At 33.8% G+C, this 20045-nt stretch overlaps 1 protein-coding gene across 3 annotated transcripts in view; it reads right to left on the bottom strand.

Annotated features, from left to right (window-relative positions):
• Window positions 1-20045, bottom strand: part of msn (serine/threonine-protein kinase msn) — a 120974-nt gene that overhangs the window by 14679 nt on the left and 86250 nt on the right. For 2 of the 3 annotated variants that reach the window (XM_089090479.1, XM_089090481.1), the window contains 3 exons: window positions 19554-19607; window positions 9832-10063; window positions 2621-2844 (listed from right to left, as the gene is read on the bottom strand). In XM_089090479.1, the coding sequence (XP_088946605.1) occupies window positions 2621-2844; window positions 9832-10063; window positions 19554-19607 (510 nt within the window). The remainder of the gene's footprint in view (window positions 1-2620; window positions 2845-9831; window positions 10064-19553; window positions 19608-20045) is intronic. The other variant, XM_089090480.1, reaches the window with a different exon arrangement.

Below are 20045 nucleotides of genomic sequence, written 5' to 3'. Positions count from 1 at the left end.
CACAAGAATGTTCAAGAGCAGGGGGTTTGGGGGGCGCAACCCCCCCCCACTTTCACTCCTCACACGATCAGGTAACAGTTGGTCAAGCACTAATCAGCAATAAAATATACAAAAATGTTCAGAAATTATTAGAAAAAAACTACGTTCTCTCAAGAGTTAAAGAGGCTGAGTTATAAGGTCGAACCTTAAAACGTACAGGGATTAGGAGGCACAGTTGGGCGGACTTCCGCCCCCCAAACCCCCCGCTTTCGCAGCCTTTAAATAAAGAAAAAAAAAATTGTTTTAAACTGAAAGTAAGGAGCGACATTAAATCTTAAAACGAACAGAAATTATTCCGTATATGAAAGGGGCTGTGCACTCCTCAACGCCTCGCTCTTTAAGCTAAAGTTTGACTTTCTCAAAACACTTTTTTTTAAACAATAAAAACTTTGTCGTAAATAGCGATGCGGTGAGGAGGGCACAGCCCCATTAATATACGGCCTAATTTATGTTAGTTTTAAGATTTAATATCGCTCCTTACTTTCAGTTTAAAACACTTTTTTTTATTTAAAGGCTGCGAAAGCGGCGGTTTGGGTGGCGGCAGCCCCCCAACTGTACCTCCTAATCCCTGTACGTTTTAAGGTTCGACCTTGTAACTCTGCCTCTTTAACTCTTTAGTAAACGAGGTTTTTTTCAAATAATATATATATATATATATATATATATATATATATATATATATATATATATATATATATATATATATATATATATATATATATATATATATATATATATATATATATATATATATATATATATATATATATATATATATATATATATATATATATATATATATATATATATATATATATATATATATATATATATATATATATATATATATATATATATATATATATATATATATATATATATATATATATATATATATATATATATATATATATATATATATATATATATATAATATATATATATATATATATATATATATATATATATATATATATATATATATATATATATATACTTCCATAAGCAGGGGGATCTTGTTTTTGGTAGTAATGGGCACCAAATTTAAAAAGAAGAAACGTGGCTGAAAATCAGCATAAAATACGCTAAAACATATGGCCCCAAAAACTTGTCGCTTTCCTTTGAATGTGTGATTATCTATGGGAATCAACAGGCTGTTAATGTTAAATTTTGTAAGGACGAAAAGTGTTGTGAAATTTATTGAATTAGTTTAGCTTAATAATTTTGACAAATCAATGTGGCAACACTGACGAAAATGTGGTACAGCCCTAAAACTTCATAAAAAAGAAGAAGAAAAAAAAACATAGAAAAACACGGTTTCCAGGTGTGAATAGACCTATGAGGAGTCCAGAAGGCAAAAAATACTTTCCTTTTGATGTCCTTGGTACTTTAATGTCCTTGCCTCAGCTCTGCAACAAGCTAGACTCGTTACTAAGATTTAACTCCATCTAATCAGATTTCGACTTCATTATTAAAACAAAGCTGGTTCATTAGATTTTAGAAAAAAAACTGAACATTATCCCAATTAAATTGTCTTTTCATACAAAGAGAGCCTCAAAACTATCTATACATCATGATATTCTTGCCAGATATGTAAGCAGGGAGAGGGTGGGGGAAGCAGATTTCAGCTTCTGCTACCTTCCTCCCAAAATACCTGACGTTTTAGAATTGCTCCTGTACTTAATATTCAATAATAGAACTTCCCTATCCCTTTTTAATTGACCCCCCTAGAAATGAATTCCTGTGTACGCACCAGCTTCTTGTGAATAAAATTATTATGAATATTGCTTAAAACAGTTCAAAACAAAGAGTAAATGAAAAAAAAATCGAGTAAGCCTGCAGAAATTTCGTAACGAAGTATAATTCGAGCCAGTGGAAAAAAGGCAAACAGTGTACAAATATTTCGGTCAAGACCTCCGCCTACCCAACCTCAGTGTAAAAAAGAATGGCATGAGTAAAAAATAGATGAGTAAGATGAGTAGCAAAAGCGATCTATGTAGGTCACGAGTTTTAGAAAACCCGTTAAGAACCTTAATTTTCGAAAAAAAACAACCGTGAGTGACGTCATATAGTACAAAATGTCCATAGTACAAAATAAAAACAAGACAAACCTTATTTTAGTGTCTATTTATAAGGTTTGCTTGTTTTATCTTGCCCTGTGGAATTTTATCTGTACTTTTTGCTAAGTACTTCTAATTTTTAGAGAAGGTTGAGAGAAAGTAAAAATATTTGCATACTATTCTTCTTTTCTTCACTCGCTGGAATTATCCTTGACTTTTTGGTCTTTATAAATCTGTTTCATTTTTCTATGCTTAGCCAGTGTGGTCTTAAAAACTACTTAAAACGATGAGTCTCAACCCCTAGGTAACAAACAAAGCTCGAGGCTGATAAGCATAGTCTTTGCTTCATTTCGGGTTATCTACAATAACAGTAAAATTACATTTTTACAATTTTCATATATCTATTGCTTTTGTCAATATGCTTCTAATTGATGCATAAGCTAAAAAAAATTTACAGTAGGATCAATCTAGCGGATTCTAGGACAATTAGTACCAGTTATTTAGGCTTCTGAGAAACTTACTTGATCACTACCCCCTTCTGTTCTTAATATTTTAAATTTGAGCCAAGATAAATAGTAGACCCTCACTCGGCCTTTGCGGCCAGATATGGTTACAAGAATATTTTGTCCTTCTAATACATCCATCTGCTGAAATCGCCTCCTCGATATGAGCTGGTATACCTTCCCTTGGCCACTCCTGTCAAGCAGCATCAATCCATTTTCAGTTCCAATCAGCAGGTTCACTCCTGCACAGAAAAATACAAATGCGAGTATATATGCATGTAATGGATTAATGACGCTTCTTGACTACTAGGGTCCTTGGGATAAGATAACATTTATTTTCAAGACACTATCACAAGCTTTAATAGAGCCAAATTCGCTTTATATGTCCAGTAAAAAGAAACATAACAGTTTAGAAACACAAGAAACACAGAAACATAAAAAGTTTGGAAACATAAAATGTTTTAAAGAAAACAAGGCTCTCTAACCAGCTCCCATAAAATTCATTTTCCGTTTTTAACTCTATTTCAAAATAATAATTACAATTAATCCTCCAAGACCCCCCTAACACACATAACCATGATCCCTACTAATTTTATCTTTCTTTTCAAGTCTGATTTGAAATTTTAACGATAACTCATCTTACTAAAAAACCCTAGCACCCTTAACCATGCTCCAAACAAACTCTTTAATCACCATGCATACATTTTACCTTCTTTTCACGTATAATTTGAAACATCGATGATAACACTTCCGGCCAAGAGCCCTAAAATAACTAACCAAACTCCCGCTCCCCAAACACTTTAACTACTTTATATGAACTTCATCTTTATTTTCAAAACCAATTTCAAATAATTACATCTTATCCTAGCGTAGAGCTTCTGATACAGCTATAAACGCTTCTTCCAGTCTTTAATCAAATTGCATAATATATATTTTTTCTGTTTTAAATAGTAATTACACTATTCCTTACAAGAAAATGGCTAGCATGCCTAGCCAAACCCCTCCTTCCCAACACTATAATTATCTAACTAGACTCACATCCCCTCAACATTTTGACTACTTCATACGAATTTCATTTTTCATTTATCTGTTTTAAATACTAATCAAAGCGATGATACTAACAACGCCAACAAAGGAAAACTGAAGAAGTGAAAACAGCAATTAGTTAAATAGAAAAAGACCCCACAAACATCTCAAAACCCTAAAAAGACAAGTTAACTCACATCATACAGCTCAAGGTAGCCAAGAATCCTAAAACCAGAAATTAACACACAAAAATTCACAAAAGAAACTTACGGTGTTAGAAATTAAACCCAGTCTAGTAAAAATAAGAAACTCAACACGGGCATTACGGAAAAAATCAGCACCGACATCTGAAAAAACCAAGTACTTGACATATTAAGACAGCACACACAACTTAACTTACTCAAAACCAAAGAAGGACAAATTAACTCACCTCAGAAATCTCAACCTAGGACAATATCATAAAAAGAGAAAATCATGCATAAAAATTGAAGAAAGAAAGCCAAGATAAACGAAATATATCCAAAATATTTGAAGATTAATCCCAATTACTTCATTAGAAAAAAATAGGACAAGAAACCCAACGCAGACAACGCAATAAAGAAAACTAACCACAGCTATTAGGGGAAACACAACAAAACACAATCTAAGCCCACGCAAAACCATAGTGAAAAATTAATCTACCAAAGACAGCTAAATCTAGGCGAAAATCATAAAACAAGAAACTAACACACCTCAAACTAAACCCCTTCAACTCAGAGAGGGAAACTCAATACAGTAAATATGGGAAAATCAGACTAGACTTCAGGACTCGACATTTTTAAGACTCTAAAACTCCACACTCTAAAATTCCAAGTTAAAGCCTTGGCATAATACTTTTAATTTTCAGATTTCGACAAGTCAATGCCTTTACTCTTCAAGAAATTCAGCTCTTTTTGATTTTCACTCTTCTTTGACTTTCGATTTTTCATATTTCACAGTTAAATTCTTCATATATCAAGAAATTGAGCTTTCTTTACAATTTCAGAATGCTTAGACTTTTAGGTTTCACATTTCGATCACTAAACTCTTCATATTCAGCACGACAAAGGCTTCATATCTGAGAAATTTAACCTTTTTCACTGTCTCGCTCTTATTAAACTTTTAATTTTGACATTTCGACCAATAAAAGTCTTGACATTCCAAGAAACTCAACCTTTTTTCAAAAGTTTCACTCTTTTACCCTTTTATTTTTCATATTTCAACAAGTCAAAGACTTGTTGAAACAACAAAATTTTATGATTTTTAGACTTTATTTCCAAATTCAGTTACAACAAAGACTTTAAATTTCAAAACTCAAATTTCGAAACTTCAACTATTTTCATATTTTAAATCTTGCACATTTAATTTTCACACTTCAACAGGTCATATGTTTCGAAGTCGACATTTCTAAAATTTTGAAGTTCAACATCTTGAGCAATTAAACTTTTGTATTTCAAGAAATTCAACTATTTTCACTTCTCATACTTTGACAAAAAGGAAACTTGACAATTACAAGAAATTCAACAACTTGCACATCCAACATTTCTAAGACCATAAAAAATGCACATGTCCACATTTCAAGAAATTTAGCTTTTGTTCTCAGTCTTTTCACACTTTTAGTTTTTTTTCATATTTGTGTTTCACATTTTCAGAATTGTGTGTTTCACATTTTCAGAATTTCAAGACATTTAATTTTCATGATTTTGACAACACAAAGTCTTCACACTTTCAAGAAATTAAGCATGTTATTCACAAGTCGACATTTCTAAGACTTTAAATTCCACATTGAGACAAGGCCAAACCTTCACATTTCAAGAAAGTCATTTCATTTAACGCTTTCTCTCTTCAGGAACTTTTAATTTTCAAACTTCGACAAGTCCAAGGGTTTATACTAAATATAATTATAGATCTTTTTTTTTTTTTTACACATTTTCAGAATTCTAAAACTTCTTCATTTCGACTATATATAACACTCAAGTTTCAAGAAAGTTAATATTATTTCACATCTTGCCATTTCTCATACGTCAGAATTCTTTAGTTCGACAACTTAAACCCTTCACTTTTTCAAGACAGTCAATTTTTTTTTTTCACATTTCCGGGACCCAAAAAATTCCGTTGTTCGGCAAGTCAAACCCTTCAACCTTCAAGGGTCAGAAAATTTCTCACATTTACACTTCTTACACATTACGTTTTTACATTCTGACCACTTAAAGACTTCATCTTTCAAGAAATTAAAATTTTAAATTAAATTTTGTCAAAGCTGTATATTTTTTACACTTCCAACTTTCAAAATATCATAAGTCAAAGGCCTCACGCTTCAACAGTTTCATCTATTTTTAAGTTTACTCAATTCTAAGGATTTTAATTTTCACAATGGGAAAATCCAAAGCCTTCATTTTCCAAGAAACTTTATTTTTCCCAAATTTCAGACTTTTAACACTTATTTTTCAAAATTTGATAAGTCAATCTTCAGATTTCAAAACTTTCAATGGCTTTCTCAGACTGATACTGCTTATACTTTAAATTTCCACATTTTGAATATTTTAAGCTTTCACGTTCCAAGAAACTTATTATTTTTTCGCATCACGTTACTTCTCAGGCTTCAAAAATCCCCAATTCGTCAAGTCAAGCCCTTCAATTTTTGAAGAAAGTTAACAAATGTCTTATTTTCACATTTCTCAGAAGCTAAGATTCCACATTCTAAAAATTTGAAATTCATCTTTTCATTTTTGCTTTTTTTTAGTCAATTTTTCCCTTTTTCATTTTTTGCTGAGTAAATTCCCTTTTTTCATCTTTCGTTGAGAGAATTCTAACTTTTTCTAACAGAATTCTAGAGAATTCTAACAGCAATTATTCCGTATATGAGAGAGGGACAGACCCCTCCTCAATTTCTAGCTTTTTACGCTTAAGTTTGACTATTTGTCCCAATTCTTTAAGAACGATTACTGAAACACAAGGGCCATTGAATTGTAAGATAAGCTTTTATAAAGCACTAAAATTTTTATCTTAACGAGCAAGGGATTGAGGAGAGGCCAGAACCCCTCACATAGAGAATAATTTCAGTTCGTTTAAGTTTCAATGTTGCTTCATACTTTCAGTTGATGCAACTTTTTTTTTATTTAATAGAAAAAAATAAAACTGATTATCAACATGTACTATTATTATTACATACAAAAAACAATTTTAAATGATAAAAGGGCCCAAATTAAACTACAAAAACAAAATTTTAAAATAAAAACTAAATTTAAACTTAAGTTCAAGGATTTTTTTCTTATATTTCGATATGAGCACATTTAACAAAACGATTTAGTTTAATTAGTCTAATATTCAATTAAGCCTCAACAATAATTTCTTCCTCTTATATCCGTTCCTTTCAAATTTATATAAATTCAATTTAGATTATAACAAAAGCATCTTTTAATGAAAATTTCCGAACAGATTGGCTACATCCGTGGACCATTGACACTGCATTATCTTGTTAGATGCAATTTATCTATATATATATGAAAAATCTAGAAAGCAATTAATTTAGATTAATTTGCTCTTAATTGACTTTCAAAAATCACTCGATCCCATAAATTAATCAGTTTCAGTGGAAAAATGCGTCTTGAATTTCATCTCCCAATATTTCTTGTAAAAATTGTAGCATCAATTTTTTCTGGACGGTTTCAGTCAGCTTAACCTGAGAATATGCATCGTAACTGTCTCCCAGTTCACTGTGGTATACCCCAGGAAACTTTCTAGGTCTAATATCGTTCCATTTGATGGTCAACAATCTTGCATACCGTTATGATAATCGTTAAAAATTCGTGAACGATCTTTCACTGGTAGAAATTAGCAATAACACACATTAAAAACGGCCTAATAACTGTCCTAGAAGATGTGGCAGCAGATACTAGCAATCGGGATATAAATATAAGCCCCAAATGTCCCATATTTTGAGAAAAATATTCCTCAAATCTGGACCCCTCATTTAAACAATCAATTCCAAAAGAAACTCACGTTGTATAAGCCCAGCTTTTAGGAGTAATTGAAAAAAAGCAATTATTTTCAACTGAAACTAAGGAGGAACATTACAATTTAAAATGAACAGAAATTATTATGTATATAAACGGGGTTGCCCGTTCCTCAACACCTCGCTCTTCACGCTAAAGTGTTTTAGTAATTTTAAAAAAGCATCTTATTGTAATTAAACGGCCCTTGTGTTTCAGGAGTCATTATTAAAGAACTGGGACAAAAATCAAACTTTAGCGCAAAGGGCGAGGTGTTGAGAAGGCGGCAGCCCCGTTTATATATGTAATAATTTCTGTTCGTTTTAAGTTTTAATATTGCTCCTTACTTTCAGTTGAAAAAACTGTTTTTTTTATTTAATTTCTGATCGTTTTTTAAATAATGCCAGGAAGTCTGGCCCCAGCTCCACAGAGGAACCCCCTCCCCAAGGAAATATCCTCTAGACAATTCAACTCTGGTGAAAATTTGCCTTGAACAATTACTCTTAACCACTCTGCGCGTAAAACTGAGACGGAAAAGAGAAAACAAGACATATAAAAGAAATTTGGATAAGAATTCTGGCAAATTCCCCCAGTGTATAATTTCCTCTCACAAGTTCACTCCCTGGAAACTTTCCTCGTGGAAAACCCCCCAGCAGAAAATTTGTCCCCCCCCCCGACCCAAAAATGTATGCCTACATCCCAATAACAAATACTGTGCGCAAACACTGGACAAATTTTATAACTTAAAGACCTTTCCCCTGGGGCTGGAGGGTCATGTTATACCCAAAGGCATAGTTATTGGGCTTTTCAACTATGATGAACGGAACAAAATGGCTATCTCAAAATTTTGATCAGACGATTTTGGGAAAAAAGTGCGGGGGAGGGGCCTAGTTGCCCTCCAATTTTGTGGTCACTTAAAATGGGAACTAGAAATTTTAATTTCCGTTTGAATGATCCCTCTCCCGATATTCTAGGACCACTGGGTCAATACGATGGCCACTGGGGAGAAAACAAGCAAACAAATAAACACGCATCCGTGATCTTTCTTCTGGCCAAAAAATACATAATTCCACATTTTTGCAGATAGGAGCTTTAAACCTATACAGTAGGGTTTTCTGATACGCTCAATCTGATGGTGTGATTTTCATTGAGATCACTTGACTTTTAGAGGCTATTTCCCCCTTTTTTCGAAAATCGGGAGAATTTTCTCAGACTCGTAACCTTTGATGGGTAATTCTAAAATTAATGAAATTTATATATTTGAAATCAGCATAAAAAGCCAATTCTATTACGCACACAAATGAAAACATAGAGACAATACAAAAAAAGGCTTCAAAAATAATTTGCTACCAGGCTAGGCTTTCCTACCACTTTCTCTTCCTAATCCTACTATTTCCTGTATTTTTCTTCCACCTCACATTTACATCCCCCCCCCCACGCCAAATCGTCGTAATGAACGATAAAAAGTCATATTGTTTGCCCTGTGGTATGTACCCATAATATGTATAGGAAATATAAAGAAAGAAAACGATCAAAAATGGGTTTTAAAGGTTAAACGAAAATACTGAAAAATTTCAGTATTTTCGTTTGGCCTTAAAAAAACCCATTTTGATTGTTTTCTTTCTTCATATTATGTCATGCCAATGTAATTTAAGAAATTATCTTTGTATAGGAAATCTTTTGTACACTCATTTGTCGAGTGGTGTAATAAAAGCAGGGAGTGGACAATAGCCCTTTGTCTCTTTCCTTTTTTTATATATATATTTTATTTTTTTTTAATTTCTGTTATTTATTTATAATTCATTTTTATTTATTTATTATTATTATTTTTTTATTCCTTTAGTGTGAAAGGCAATCAACTTTTTGTAGTAAAAATATTTTTCCTGAAGATTGAACTAATTTCACAGTTTGACTGTAATTTATTTAGCTATTGATGGGTTATTGTTAATCTTTATGTTTATCTGGCGAGAACAGAAATTCGGCCAAAGAATCGATTCTTTTAGTTTAGGTGAAACTTCTCCGACTACTTTAAAATTCACTTTATGAGAAGATAGTCCTGGAATAGCAGACTTTTAATTTTTTGACACACACTATCGTCTAAAATAAAACAATATAAACAATACACCCCAGAAAATAGGAAGAATTCACAGCCTACACCAACTTCCGAGGTAAAATAACGAGAGAAAGACTTACCCCAGAGAGCTGCACAGAGAACTTCTGAATTAAATCTCTTCTTGTACTTCCTTATCTCGGGGGTATCACTCACTACGTCATGCGACGTAGGGGTGACATTGACGTTGACATTTGTTTGCCTGGAAGTTCCATCCGGAGTAGGTCTCTGAGAAAACGGTGGCAGTAGAGGGACAAATGAACGCTGGCGTTGCTGCAAGGGAGGGGGCGTCGACTTATTTATTGCTTGTCGATACTGCGAAGGGAAACAAAACGAAGCGTTAGGTTAGTATGATGGTAGTAAAACCTTCTAGCTAGATGCAATATTAAATGAATTAACCATAACCAGTTTAGCAAATGCTCATTTTACGAAAAAATAGTAAAATCCGAGAAGTAAAATCTCAGGGAAAGATTAAGGTATCACTTAAAAATATATAGTTTAACAGTCCCTTCGAAGCAACGTGCGATTAGATAAAAATTTTGAATAAGAGGGGCATGTGTGGTAAAGTATATATATATATATATATATATATATATATATATATATATATATATATATATATATATATATATATATATATATATAAAGTTGAAAGTAAGAATTCGTATTCGAATCTTAGTTGTTTTTTTTTCTGTTTTTTTTTCAGTAAGTAAAAAAAAGTTGAAAGTAAGAATTCGCATTCGAATCTTAGTTTCGCATTTACGGTGGGGGGGGGGGGGGACGAACAATCAAACTAAAAATACCAAACATTGCAAGCCAGTTAAGGGACTAGCTTTGAAATAACTCTACTGAAATAGCTCTAAAACTGAATAAAACTAGATTTACTGAAATAATCCTTTAACAAACTTCCAAACCCAATCCAGAAACATTAACTCCAGGGAAGACAAAAAAAAGTTAAACAGAAACCCTCTGGTATACTTTTTGAAGATACCAAACAGATGACAGCTTCGTACAGAAACTGAAATGGTGTTCCAGATCACATAACAAGCTATCAGGGGGTTGAAATACGACCGCACTGATAGAGTATGAGGAATCTGCAAGTTGTTGTTAGTGCGGATATGATATGACAATGGATCCAGAATAAAAGATGTACCCTCGCAGAGGGCAGCAGGAAAGTAGCCATGCAACTATAGAGAAGTGAAGAAGCACATGACAAAAAATAAAAAGACTCAAGTCAAGCAGGGGTTTAAATAAAGAACGGCTAGGTTTCTGATTAGTAGTCCTTGCTGTATCATAAAGTTTCAAAAGTGGCTTCAGTGACGAGGGAAAGGCTGACATCAAAATAAAAGGACAATATGAAACGAAAGACTAAACTAGGCCACAGAAAATGATTCTAATAGCCGACCCTAAAAATACCGTTTTAGCTTTCTAAGGATTCCAAGACTATTCGGGACTTTCATCTTGATTAGGTTAACATGATGAAAGATTGTATAACTTTTATCATGAAAGATTTTCATCGAGCAAGATGCCTAGGAAACAAACATGGCGATATTTAGCTCTACTTAAAGAACCTCTTAATGCATGTATTTCATTTCAGTCAGGGCAAGCCTTTAAGACTTTTGAAAAAATGAGAAAGCCCGGCTTTCTAACATTTAAAACAAGGTAATTTGCGTCAAACCACTGGGAAACTATTTCAAATAGGGTTGTCATCTTTGAACAATGACCAAACTAGTTCTACCAGCTGTGCCAAGAGTACTGTCATCAGCGAAAGCAATAAGCGCATCCGGAAAAGACGAGGTTTTGTCACAGTTAGTGGTTGACGTGAAGAACAGCAAATCATATATTTCGAATTTTTAAAAGCAGTAACAAGGTCATTAACATAAATTTAAAAGAGTATTGACCCGATAACCGATCCCTGTAGAAGGCCAAACTCTATGTTGGAAGGGTTACAAAAGAACGGATCAACCGAGATGAATCGAAAAAATAAATATGAGCGAAACAAAAAATGATCATTAACTCTTATACCAATACGGGACAGCTTCCGTATTCTAGATAACGTCTTTCAGCGAATTATTCGACGAATAAAGTAAAAAATCTAAACCAGATTTAGTTTAAAAAATAATCCACGAAAGCCCCGCCAACCGTGACTTAAGAAGGGCTAGCTCCTGATAATTCAATTTTAAAGAAGAAAAATCAACCCTTTGGCCCTTCTTAGGCAAAGAATCAGAAAAATCATACTTCAAAAAACAGAAAAGTGTTCTAAGATATCACTAATCAGTATAGAATTTTCTACCAAGGTCAATAATGAATAATATTATCAGAAGTCTCAGTTATACGAGTTGGAATGCATACAGAAGGTAATTTTACATAAGCGAGCATAGCTAACAGAAAAATCCAAAGACGAAGACGACCACCAGACACACAAATTAAGGTTCAAGTAGGCCAAAAGACAAGCTCAGAAGAATAACGTTGAATTTATTATAAAAAAAAAACGATCAAGAAAACGAAAGAGGGAATATAACCCACTAGGAGACCGGTATATATTATCAAAAATTAGAGTTTTCGCCTTGGTTATAAAGATAGATTAAAAAAAAACTTCTTCATTTCTTAACAGATCACGTCTAACAGCGTGCGTAAGGAATTCTGAAACATAAACAGCAAGGTCACCTTTAACCTTCCTACTTCAATTCAAATAGTCCTTATTATATCCTTGGAGATGCAAAAGAGATTCAGTTTTCAAACCAAAAAAAGTTTCACAAAGACCAATAAAAAGTGGCCAGTACGCATTAAAGCATTTCCTTCGCTAAGACCAGGGGCGAAACTAGGATTTTTAGCTAGAGATAGAGAGATAGAGAGATAGAGAGAGAGAGAGAGAGAGAGAGAGAGAGAGAGAGAGAGAGAGAGAGAGAGAGAGAGAGAGAGAGAGAGGGGGGGGGTGAACATAAACAATGTGCTGATAAAATCGTCCAGTGTGCCGACAAATGCAGACAAATAAGCTAAATTAAGATGCCAAATACGGACACATAAGCTAAATTAAGACGCAAAAGACGCCAAAAATTCCAAGGCATTGGCACTAATTGCCGACGCCTTGGAACTTGGGGGGAGGGGCACCTCCAACCCTTAACAGCGCCCATAGCTAAGACAATAACAATTTTTATCAAAGAGAGGACTAGAGATAAATTAATAAGCCCAAATAAAATAGTTAAGAACGCTGTACAGATTTTGTATAAATGACGCTCCTAGCCTAATGGAGTATTTATTGAAACTTGATGGCAAATACAGCAACCATTTTTTGAACTTTGGGAAAAAATATAGCTGAAACGTGCTTTAGTATAATCGTTGTTTTTTTGGGCGGGGAGTGAGGTCTCAAACTTGGTAAGGCCTTAAAGATTGAACACGGCAGTTTAAGAAAGAAATTATTTTGTTCGAGCATACAAAAACTGTTTAGGATCTCTGGAGGTGTAAGTAACCTCCAGAGATTTTAAAGAAGATGTCACATAATGTCTCAAAAATGATCATACCCAAAATAAAAAAGTAACCGAAAATTACCCATAACTTATGTTTATAAAATAACTTAATATATATATATATATATATATATATATATATATATATATATATATATATATATATATATATATATATATATATATATATATACATATATATATATATATGTATTGACGTTTTGAAAAGTCACACATTATCATCTTACATCTTACAACAGCAATCTTAAGACGCGTAATGCGAACTTGAGTAATTGCTGTAACTTCGATTACCTGTATTTATCCTTCCTGTTTCTAACTTATCCGGCTTATAACAATGAGAATACTACCCCATTTCCCTCCCAAAAGATACATCTACATTGTTAGGGATGTAGAACAAAGAAAAGCTCTAAATTGTAAAAGATTTTAGATATCTGGACGGGCTCGATTGCCTCAATGAAAACAATAAGCAATAAAACCACCAACATACATACAGAAGAAAAAAAGAAGATAAGACAACACTGGAATTTGGGGAACAATCAGAAAATGAAGTTTCTAGATAAAATTGTGGAAAATAAAGTCGTTTTCGATGCCGTGCTTTGTCAACTTATTTCTCTTTTTTAATACAGCTATTTTGCTTGAAAACTGAATAGAATGTCCGATAACTAATAATGGTTCATATAAAGGCTGTTCTCTTCTTTTTTTTAGGGAAATTATAGAGAAAAAACTGTCAAGGGGCCAATTTGACTAAAATAAGAATTAATTAGTGAAGGGGTGCTATAATTCAAGAAAATGAACTTAATCAATTTGGCTTCTGAACAAACCACATAATAGTCTAATTTTTTGTATTACCTACTGTATTCCCAGCATTGCAGAATCTCAAATTCTTTTTCTAATAGACATATGCACATAAGAATAAAGTTGAAAGAAATGTAAACTTAATATAAGAAAAGTAATAAATGAGACTTTATTTGAGTTTGATTTTTCAAAATATCCTAAGAAAAATCCCTGAATGAAGAGATAATTATTCGAACAAGTACTCTTAGACTCAACAGGAAAACTTAACAGATAACACAACTTCTGAAATAATAATAACAGGAAAAAAGAAAGAGAAAAACACGGTGAGAAATTGAGGTATTTACGCTTGTGAGCATATTTTTTCAGATCTCGATCGTTTATTGTGAAGTAATTTTGACTGATTTACTTGTTGAAATATATCAAAGCAAGAGTTTCTCAACCGAAGTTTCCTGTAGCCCCAGGATTCTGCCAAAGGTTCTAAGAGCTTCAGCAAAAGCAAGTAGTTACAATGAACTACGAAGAAAAATCAGCGCACTTGTGCCTCTTTAAAGAGGCGACGCACCACAATGTTAAGCGATTTCCGGTCCTAGCGGTCGCAGAGAGATGGCGGTGATCGCACTTTGTAGCCTAAGCTTAAACTAAGAAACATGCAAAATTTCACCCCCCTCCGACTTTGTCTTCATGGGGGAAAGGGGGCCGGAAGTTTCAACCCTCCCATCACAGCCCCCCTTTAACGTTGTCCGATCGGGCCGAATTTATAGGTTGTCCGATTTAGAATATAAGCTTTCCTAGGGCTTGGGAGCTTATCCTCAAAATTTTAGCTCAATCCGATCACTCCTTCCCTGTTTACTAAAAAATAAATATAACCACTTAATGCTCATCAAGTTATTTTTTTTATTAGCCAAGCCTAAAGGCCACCGTTGGCAATAAATATGATTGAATGATAACTCATTTAAAACAGAATTCAGTCTGTTAGCGCTTTTTGAGATTTTCAGACCGATAAAAATTATCCCCCGAATTTACATTTACAAAAAACCTCGTTTTCCTATAAGAGCCCATGTTAATTTTTGAAATTCCTAAAAGAATAGTATTTCATTATTAAATTAGATCAAAATAGTCCTCTTAACCTGACAAGACCGACTGAAAGCTTCTAAGAATTCCAGCTCTTTCCTAGAAGTTTTTTTTGTCGAAAAACGAAAATCCTAAAATCTTTAAAAGCCTTAACACAAGATTGATTATTGTTTAACAAAAATAGAGTTGTGAGAAAGTCAAACTTTAGCGTAAACAGCGAGGCGTTGAGGAGGAGACAGCCCCTTTCATATACAGAATAATTTCTGTTCGTTTTAAGTTTTGATGTCGCTTCTTACTTTCATTTAAAAAAAACTTGTTTTTTTTTATTTAAAGACTGGGAAAGTAGGTGATTCGGGGGGCGACAGCCCCCCAACTGTACCTCCTAATCCCTGTACGTTTTAAGGTTCGAACTTGTGACTCAGCCTCTTTAACTCTTTAGAAAACGTAGTTTTTTTTCAAATATATATAAAGAGACAAAAACTATGAAGGGATTTCTTGTGAACTTTAATTTACTTAAGGGTCTATAGGGATTACAAAAGAAGGAGGGAAATCCAAAGAGAAGTGAAGACAATTAAAAAAAAACGATACACAAAAAATATAGGAATTGTAGTGCAAGAAAAGAAAAACGACAAGATGAAAATATACTAAAGCAGAAGAAAAAATATTGGAATAGAAAAATTTACAAAAGCATTACAACAATATCATTGCTAGCAAAGCTATAAAAAAAATTAGAGCAATATTATGAAACAACAACAAAGAATACTCACTATTAGCTAGGCCCAAATGCTCCAGAAATAAGTTAGCATACAAATGTAAATAATAAGATTTATGAGTGTAAGAACTGAGGAGTATATATTTTTATCACGAACTATTAATAAACAGCCAGTGCAGCTTTGAAAAATTGGAAAACGGCCATAGATCGAGTGCGTTAGACTTATACCCTTTCTTTCCATAAAAACCAATAAACAAATATAGAAAACAAAGAGTTCGCTTCAGCATCATCTTCCCCTCCCCCCCCCCAAAAAAAACTCATAACATGCCTCATTTTTTTCATTGACCATGATTTAAAAAAGTAGAGCCTACTTGTTATACATGCAAAATGTAAATGCTTCGTGGTTGGTCTGGCGGCTGAATTTGGAAAAACAATCAAATTGAACTAAAATCACTAGTAATCAAATTATATTTTGCACCTTCACAAGGTTGGGGAAATAACTCTTAAGAATTGCCAAAGACCCCACCCCAACCCCAAAAAATAGCGTCTTAAAATAGTACTTTTTAGGCCCCCCCCCCCCCCCAAAAAATCGTCTTTTAAAACTCTTTAAGGATTGGAACTATTTGCCCCTATGTTGTCCATTTGTTATGTATTTTATAATTCAGATCTATTCCCTTATTAGTACCAATCAGTTGTTTTAAACTTCGTTCTTCACCAAATAATAGGTAGACCGATGCACACAATTTTCAAAAACCGTAGACTTACCAAATAAAATCAAATAATTGAACAAGTTAATTCAGTAAATTTCAATTTGCTAAGCGTTTAAAGTTGTATATTATAATTAATAAAAGCAAACATACTTTAAAAATGAGTTAAAGACGAGAATTATGTTACAAGGGCAACATAAATTTTGCAGTAGCAACATACCGATTTTTATTCTTCACCAAGGATGAAATAACGTAGCTATAAACCGGTCACCCAAACTTTTGTTGAAACCCACTTTTTTCTTTATTTCCTGGCGCTCAATACATTTGCTACTTTTAAATGCACCACGTGTACAAGCTAATCCTTTATTACTTTGCCTCAAAACATAAAACTTGACGCAATTCGCATTGCTATTTATAAAATTGTAACATGTTCAAGCTAAGACTGCGATATTTTGTCTCAAAATTTACCAACTCAAAACTAAAAACGCTTATCGCCAAATGAGGCCATATGCAACACTGTTCTTTATTTTAATTCCAAACACAGTAAACGATGTGATGAATCAATCAAAAATAGAAAAGGGCTTTAATTATATCGCAGTGTATCGGGCCCATGAGAAAAAGGTCCGTTTTGGGATTAAGTTTCAAAAATGACGTTTTTTGATGAAAGTAAAGAGCAAAGTTATAATTTAAAATGACCAAACATAATTACTTCGCAGTCTATGCAGCGTAAATCTATAAAACTAGTGCAAACAAAACGACAGATGATATTTCCCTACGTTAGTATAATTATGCAAAACTAGCGCTTCATGAAAACACAAAACCCATGCATATGAAACAAGAATGTTTAACTTTAAAACCGTAAAAAATATCACAGGGCGTTTTATATTTCTACCGTGCACAAACTCCCACACTATTTTGCGTTTCTAGTAAAGCTCTAATTTTGCGTAATTTTACAAAAATTAATCTCAAACTTATCCAATCAAAACTGAAAATGAAAATCAGAAACAAACAGCATGGCCTCAGGCCTATCCACTCCTATGCAGATCTTATATTTACTATAATACCCTCCGAATATTATGACGTTCGGTCGCCAGACGCACTTCAGCTTGTTGAAAGCTACATTTTTCTGCTATGAGTCAGTGTTTTCAACTATGATTCCCAGGTATTGAAGAGCTCATTCCTCAGCTCTTCGTCAAAGACGTTACTATCCCCGAGAATTACAAGGAACGCCTCTCACAGCTGCTTTGCAAAATCAACCCCAAGGTAAAACACATTGGACTCAAAATCGACGCCAACAAAACTAAATGCATGGCGACATTCAACTTACCAATTCAGATCAAATGCAGTGATGAAAAGTTGGAACAAGTTGTCAATTTCCTTCCAAGAAACTATCGGTGAAGCATACTTGAAAACACTGGCTCACTGTAGAAAAAGCAGGGCCCGGTATAGGCCAAGCAAGTGGAGCTTTCAACAGAAGGAAGGAAGTCTGGCGACCATGATGTTCTGCCGATTCTAATGTACGCAGTCGAATGATGGCATATTAATCGACAGCAAGAGCGTCAGATCCTAGCCTTTGAAATTACTTATCTCTGAAGAATCCTGAACATACACTGAACAGATCAATTCTCAAATGTTGGGATCCAACAAATGACTAACCAGCCTCTTTTTGCAAATATATTCCACCAACGCCACAATAACTAGGCCATGTCATGAGAATGGGAACGACATATTACGATGCATATTCTAGTTAGTCAGATCCCGGTTGTTTTAATATGTTCCAGTAACCCGAATGGGAAGATATGCTGATGGCAGCAAGATACCACAAAAGACTGAAGACTCCATGGCGATGTTCTAGGTGCCTCGGAAGGCAGAGGAAAATCGAAGGCCTAAGGCAGTCAATTTGAAATTGCTTACTGCTGGCTTGCCTGCTTAAATAGACCTTTCTCTTCGAAAGTAAAATATTAGTCGCAGACAGGAAAGCTTGGCGTTTGGAAACGAATCTAACAACTTCAGATAGCCAGTACTATTACTACTACCAAAACTCACAGCAGCATCAAGTCACCTGACGCCAGCATCAAATACCCTGAAAATTAGGGAATGATAGCTGCGCACGCTCCTCCTCCACCCAAACCTATTCAAAGCTTAACTCTTCGCCTTCTTCCATCAAGTTCAAATTTTTTTTAAATCATTCTCTATGACCCCTCCTCGCCTCATTCGGGGATAACTGGCTTTTCAAATGGCCCCAGACGGAAGACCAAAAGGAATCTGTGTATTTTATGTACCTGTGTTGAAATTTATCATCAAAAAGAATCTTTGACAATTAGTTATCCTTCACCCACAAATCGTGTCCAACAACGTGGATTACAATTTTGGAAGCTTCACCCGCGTAAGTTCTCTTGATTGGCTAGAAATGACAACTGTAATCTATTTGAAACTAAATTTGTAGCTTTAACTGAGCACTGAATTCTTCTTCGAAACTGTATTTTCCTAGACATTGATTTCTGGACAGACACATGTCTAGACATGAGATTCTGGCTAGACACGCATGTGAACGCCACTTAAGAAAAAAAAGAAGACAAAACCGAAGTTTAGGCATGCAGAATGCGTTTAACCTAACAAATACATGGAGCATTTTCGACACCCCAATCATATAGTACCAATTTAGCGCCATATGACTCCCATCTTTCTTCTGATTTGAAAAAATGGCTTGGAGGGCAGTGTGTCAAACTGACGAGGCTCAAGGAAAGCCTCACAAGTCACTTCAAATCATTGGCAGCTACATTTATGATCAGAGATATTGCTTATTTGGTTGGAATCGGTTGGTAAAAACTCGTTCTCATATATCTTAATCAATCATGTAATAAACAAAACAAAAAAAGTAAACCCATACGAAGGCAATAAAATGTTATCCGGGTGGTAATTATGTTAATTAGTACAGACCCTAATTAACTTATACTTTGGCGAAAAGCCAAGCTAAAGCTGAAATACTACAACAAATTTGCATTTTTTAAATACAAAAAAAAAGTTCTTACCTCTTCACTCGAGGATCTGTCTGAATGAGCTATAGAAGTACGAGCAGCTGATGCCTAAAAACAAAGGGAATAAATAATAACTAGGCAACAGGAATCATAACCCAAACAAACTTTATTATATTCTTATGTTCTATACTCAACCGTATAACGAAAGAAAAAACAAATATTGAAGATAACAAATCCATAGGAAAAAAAAGATCCAGTTTCTGAGCCATCTGGAAGATCACGTAATATGCGGAAATAATTCACTAGAAATCTTCCTACTTTATTTTGCAAAATATGAACAAGTTTTATATGTGACCAAAACGTATTTAAATAACATATAGTCTATGATCCAGTCAGTCACAACACTGAAACTACAAGCGAGAAAGCTATCAATTGCCATCACAATCTTACATCTACAGCTCCATGAGGAGGATTGTGAAGCAATATCTGCAAGTCTAATTGCAACACTTTCTTACCCTAATATGCTTTCATCAAACTTATCAGCTA

This window comes from Artemia sp. Qi Xiang Cuo, chromosome 6 (assembly GCF_049724085.1).
Source record: "Artemia sp. Qi Xiang Cuo chromosome 6, ASM4972408v1, whole genome shotgun sequence".
NCBI classification, from domain to species: Eukaryota; Metazoa; Arthropoda; class Branchiopoda; order Anostraca; family Artemiidae; genus Artemia; species Artemia sp. Qi Xiang Cuo.
The sequence above is the reverse complement of the archived record's forward strand: the minus strand, read 5'-3'. Positions and strand labels throughout refer to the sequence as shown.